The 6,000-nt window shown below is 48.6% G+C and overlaps 1 protein-coding gene across 1 annotated transcript in view; it reads right to left on the bottom strand.

Annotated features, from left to right (window-relative positions):
* Positions 1–928: 928 nt before the first annotated feature.
* The window catches only part of RPS6KA1 (ribosomal protein S6 kinase A1), a 71,021-nt gene continuing 65,949 nt past the window's right edge, over positions 929–6,000 (bottom strand). Inside the window, 3 exon segments of the mRNA XM_036746533.1 lie at positions 929–2,210; positions 4,216–4,353; positions 4,927–5,044. Coding sequence (XP_036602428.1) covers positions 2,088–2,210; positions 4,216–4,353; positions 4,927–5,044 — 379 coding nt within the window. The 3' untranslated portion in view covers positions 929–2,087.

Raw genomic sequence — 6,000 nt, 5'->3', positions numbered from 1 at the left:
CTTAAGATCATCAAGTTGTAACAGAATCACTCCCAGGCCTCGTCTAACTAGGCTCCCTCTATGATCCCTAATGATATTGGGAATAATAGGGGACACATGTATCATCTCCCCACATTTGAATGCAAACAGTTCGTTCCTGTTTAATCCCCAACGATTGTTTAATCGTCTTTACCTCATTATGTTTCTCTTAACTCCTGTGTTTGAATTTTAAAGTTTCTATTCCGCTCTGGTCTTTTCATCAGGAAGGCTTGGAAGTCTTCTATTTTATTAAAGATCCACCTTTCCCCCTGCAGGATTATACTCAGTTTTGCTGGGTAAGGTATTCTTGGCTGTAAGCCTAGATCCCTTGCCTTCTAGAATACTGTATTCCTGGCTCTCTGCTTCTTCATATAATTGAAACAGCTCAAAGGAAATGCAGGATGCACAATTTGGAGTATCCACCCCAAATGTTCACGCAGACTATTTGTGCTGACCTGTGGTAGAGCATTCCGAGCTTGTATTGGCCTGATCAGTTGGACACACTGAATCTTGACTCAAGCATAGTGATGTCATTTTGGTCCTCCTTTAAGAACGAAGGACAACAACCAACCAACTTTAGGGTTTGAAAAGTATCTTATAAGGGCTCTCTCATCTGACCCTAACAACAACTCTGAGAAGTACGTGTTATTACTATCCTCATTTTATAGTTAATACAACTAAGGGAGAGAGAGGTTAAGTGACTTGCCCAGGGTCACACAACTAGTGTTTGTGGCAGGATTCAAACTCAGGTTTTCCTGACTTCAACTCATTCTTTATCAACAATTCTCAACAATTTACATCAATCGTGCCTTCTTTTTCTCTTCCTCCTTTCACCCAATGGGGATAGGGGGAGGTGAGAGGGAGGAAAAAATAAATACTTTTAAATGAAAAATAATTTTAAAAAAAAGCACCAGCACAGAGCCCTGTCTATTTTAGATACCACATCTCAGGCTCATTTCTGAAAGCAGCACTGGTACAGAGAATTCAAAATCTAACTACATTCGTCAGGAGAATTAAGTTGTTGGCTAAGCACAGAAGAGGGACCTGTTTGTGGAGTCACAGGGGAGGAACTGTCAGAGAGAGATTCTCTCAATTCAGAAATAAGTTTATTAGAAAGCTTACAGACAGTTGAACCCTGAGTAACCAGCCAAGGAACAAATGAAAAAAACAAAGACAAAAACTAACCCCAAACTTTCCCTCTCTCCCCTTCTGTAAGCCCAACATACACTCAAAATTATGTTTGGCTCTAGGGAGTTCTGTCCAGTGGTGAATCTCAAGTCATTCAAAAAGTGCTTTCATGACCCTGGCACCCTGGTCTGGCAGGTGGTGGGGCGGGGCGGGTGGAGGGCTTAAGCCTGCATTTTAATTGTTCAGCTGGGATAAAGCCAGCTATAAGCTGGGCTGCTTCTGGCTCCGCTGGCCACAAAAAGCAGCTCAGTAACCTTTCTGGAGGCCCAAGAGGATCCTGGGGAAAGAATCCCTTTATGCAAGGCCGAGGGCACTGAAGTGAAGATGGGCAGCAGGAAGCCCTTCGCCTCTGGAGTGGAGAGGGGATCCGGAGAGGGTGTCCAGGGAGCAGGGACCCTCAAATCTCAGAAGCACCAAAGACAGACATCCGTGCCCCAATCTAGTCTGACGAGTCCATGGCCCAGAAACAGAGCCTGAGCCCTTCCCCAGTGATGGAGGGTCCCTTCGTCTTGCTTTGTGGCCCTCCTTCTGTCTGTAGTTAACATTTCTCCTTCTGACAAACAGATCCTGAAAAAAAGATTTGATCACCACCCCCTTTGTTTTCTTTTTTTTAAAAAGAAGAGTTTGTACAGTGATTGATTCCCATCAGGAAAGCCCCTGCCAAGAATGGTCCGTGCTTTGGGAGCAGAAAGGCACTTTGCAATCCTCCCTCCCCCATCCTCCAGGGGAGCCCATCCAAGCTGGCCGCTTGCCGGGAGCTCCCACCTGGCTGGCTCCCGGTTCCCTGCCCAGGCAGATTAAGTGCAGATTTCCCCAGGGAAACGTGCAGAGTCTATAGCGACGGGCACTGCCTCATGGCTTGTGACATGCTTCCCAACCCTTCACAGCGTGGTGGACGGCAGCTTCTTCACACGTCGCTGCGCCAGGATGGAAGTCTCGATAGGCTTGAGCTGTGGGGTGGGCTTGGAACTGCTCAGTGCGGAGTACGTGGCAGCCATGGCACCCTGAAGGGGGAAGGACCAGGAGACAAGGTTAACCTAGATCCATCGATCAATTAATAACCAATTATCAGGCACTGGGGATCCAACAACAGAAATGAAACAGTGCCTGCCCTCAGGGGGCTCACATTCTATTAAGGGATGACTCTAATTCCTCAAGACAATGCCATCTCAGATGAGCCTGTGCCAGTGCCCAGGACTCCACGTAGTCCTGCCTCCCTCTGGGACCCCTGGCCTGGATGCTTTGTGAGGAGGCTGTGATTGTCGGCCCAGGAATGACCTCTACCGGCCAGGTCAGTTCCCTTGCCTCCCAAGAGTGACAGTGTCTGGGCCCCGAATGTCCCCAGGGATCAGTGAGTCCTCTATGACTGAGGCAATATAGGATGACATGCCCAAAGTCATCTGGGCAGGATCGGAGACTGGATTTGAACTCAGGTCTTCCTGGCCTTAACACTGCCCCTACTGGCCCCCTCTCCTCATGCCTGGTGGTGGAGGGCCCTAATCAGTGCTGCCCTCTTGTGCCTGGGCTGTAGAGCTGGGCACACACCCACATCCACACCCTTGAAAGGCAGGAGGAGCGAAAGGCACTTGGAGTCACCAAAGACCTGGGTTCAAATGCTGGCTCAGCCACTTAGAGTGAACTCTTTCTTCCTCACCTACAAAATGAAGGAACTGGACCAGGCCACCTCGGAGGTCTATCATGCTCTGACCACGTTTTCTGGCTATAATTCATGCAGCCCTTCAGAGGCAGCTAGGCGGCGCCATAGTGCACAGCATGCGGAGCTTGGAGTTAGGAAGACCCGAGTTCAAATTTGCCCTCAGATACTTATAAACTATGTGACCGTGGGCAAGTCACTTAACCCTGTTTGGCCTCAGTTTTCCCAACTGTAAATTTGGGATAACAGCAGCACCTACCACCCCCAGGGTTGTCATGGGGATCAAATAAAGCAATATTTGTAAAGTGCTTGGCACAACACTTGGCATGTAGTGGGTGCTTAATAAATCCTTCCTTCCTTTTCCGTCTTGTCTAATATTTGTATTCCTATTTATATCCTTAGACAAGGCGCTCCCCAAGGGCAGGGGCCACACGTCCCCTTTACTGGAAGCTCCTCAAAGATGGAGGTGGTAATCTTCCATTTCTCCTGTATCCCACCCACAGCCTGGTATAGGAGATACAAAATCAGCCTCGTCATCAGGAAGGCTGGGGTTCAAGCCCTGCCTTTGACTCCGACTGGCTGTGTGACCCTGGGGAAGTCACTTACGCTCTCAGTGCCAAGCTGCAGGCGATTTCACATGTAAAGTTGAGAGCACATTGCTTCCTTCTCAAGGAGTGGGAAGGGGAGGAAGGAAGAAAGAGAATTTGGAACTCAAAATTAAAAAAAAAATGAATGTTAAGAATTTTTTACATGGGGGGCAGCTAGGTGGCACAGTGAGTAGAGTACTGGCTCTGGAGTCAGGAATCTGGCCTCAGATGCTTGACACACTTGCTAGCTGTGTTACCTTGGGCAGGTCACTTTTAACCCCAATTGCCCTGCCCTTCCCCCCTCCAAAAAAAATTAAAAAAAAAAAAAAGAATTTTTTACATGTAATTGAGAAATAGTCAACAAAGTAAATAAAAAAAATATATTTAAAAGATTTAAGTTGGAGACAAAATGCCAAACTGTATTGGCTGAAGGATTTTCTCTGGGAGGCTGAAGAGCTGGCCTAGTTGGTGGAAGGCAGTTCTCGTGTTGACAAGCACGTGTGAGAATACGGCACTGTTTGCTGCCATACAGGCCAGGGGCACTGTGAGGAACCAGGACTGAATGGAAAAGTGGCAGCAGCAGAAGCTAATTTCTCTGCATCATTGAAATCATAGACCTAGCTCCCATGCTTGCCCACAATGCCCAGGTCTTGGTACAGGGCAGGGACCAGGGATGATGTGGATTCTGCCCTTGCCCCTCAGGTTCTCTGGTGTCCCAGGTCCAGGAGGAGGATATGGATGCAGGAGCACCTCGGAGGGCAGACTCACCTTCACTAGCTGCACATCCTGATGGGACAGCTGGCTCTGGGGAAGCTTGTCCTTCTGCATGACCCATGGGTGCTGGAGAACCTGATTGGCGGTCAGGCGTCGGTGGGGGTCCACGTGGAGCATCTTGGACACCAGATCCTGGGAGGGCCGGAAGGAGAAACAGCTGGTGTGAGCAGGGAAAGCCTAGTGCCCACACCCAAGGTCACACCCAGGACCAGCTCCCCCAAGGGAGGTAGGGTCAGGGACCAGGCACTCCAGGGGGAACAACTGGGAATGATTTGGAAACTCCCCCGATCCAAGAGGCAGCTGCTGCCACACAGCCACACTTTCAGCAGGGCAGCCCTGGCAGGAAGAAGGGGGGACAGAAATGGGATGTCTGGCTTGTCACTGTGATGGGAGAAATTAGGCAGGGGAGGCTCACTTTTCTCTTCTTGAAAAGACCCTGCTGCTAGTGCCTTCCCCTCTGAGACCACGTTCCATCTACTTGGAATATATTGTGTATGAACCTAATTATTTACATGTTGTTTCAACCATTAGAATGGGGACTCTGAGTGACGGGACCTGCTTTGCCTTTCTTTGTATCTCCAGGGATTGGCACTATGCCTGGCCCCGAGGAGGACTTAATACATGCTTTTCAGCTGATGCCTGATTGACTAGAGCTGTGCTTCCCCTAAGCCATAGTGAATGCTGCTTTGGGCCCCACAGCCTCACCTTGGCTGTGTCTGAAATCATGTTCCAGTTTCCACCACTGAGAGTGAATTTTCCTCCCCCGATCCGGGTCAGGATCTCCTCCGGGGTATCACTGGGCCCATTTGCAAAGGGAGTGTATCTGGGGGGAAAAAGTCAGTATTCTCATCATTCTGTCTCTTGTTTCCGTCTAAGACAGAAGGTCCTAAGACCACTATGGTCTGGGTAGAAAAGGCCCTTGTACACCAAGGGCCAGACCTGCTAGGAAGAGCTGGCTGATGGATTTGGTTCCAAGAGGCCTAGGCAGACCCGAGGGGTGGCTCAAGGGGAGAGGGGAAGGAAAGGTGGGGCAGAGCACAAGGATGTCCAGAGAAGCGGGAGGGAAGAGCCAAAGCCTGAAATCCCAGAGACAAGAACTTTGAGCACCAGCTAGGCAAGGAGAGTCTTTCACTAGGTACTGGGGTAGGGAGGGAAATGGGAGCTGCAAATACATTTCCGTAAGAAGGCAAGCAATAAGATATTGATCGTATACATGAAGTCATATGCAGCTAAGTCTGAAAAAATGGCACAGGGCACAGGTCATATGGCCAGTCTGTGTCAGAGGCAGGGGTGCAATCTTTAGAATAATCTCAGGAGAGGGAGGGAGGGGGGCAGGATTTTGAGGATGGAAGGACTTGTCCTCCCTTCCAACTACCTTGTAATCATTTTGTATATATTGTGTCCCAGTGTGTAGACACACACACACACATACACACACACACACACACACACACCCCGTGTCCTAAAAGCCTTAGTGTAGTTTTAATACATTAAAGCTTAATATGTACATGTAATATTAATATGGCCTAAGCTATTAAAGATTAATATTTAAGCTTTTAAAACTTAAAGCTGCACTAAGACGTTTGGGACTGTATGTGTATGTGTGTGTGTGTGTATGTGTGGTGTATACACACACAAACATAAACGTGTCTTAGAATGTAAGCTTCTTGGGGGGAAGGTTTTGTTCCACCTTTGCCTTTGTATCCCCAATACGTAGCACAGAGCCTGGCACACAGTAGGAACTTCATAAATGTTGACCGATCAACACTTGGTCTCCCA

The sequence above is a fragment of the Trichosurus vulpecula genome, chromosome 2, assembly GCF_011100635.1.
Source record: "Trichosurus vulpecula isolate mTriVul1 chromosome 2, mTriVul1.pri, whole genome shotgun sequence".
Classification (NCBI taxonomy): domain Eukaryota; kingdom Metazoa; phylum Chordata; class Mammalia; order Diprotodontia; family Phalangeridae; genus Trichosurus; species Trichosurus vulpecula.
The sequence above is the reverse complement of the archived record's forward strand: the minus strand, read 5'-3'. Positions and strand labels throughout refer to the sequence as shown.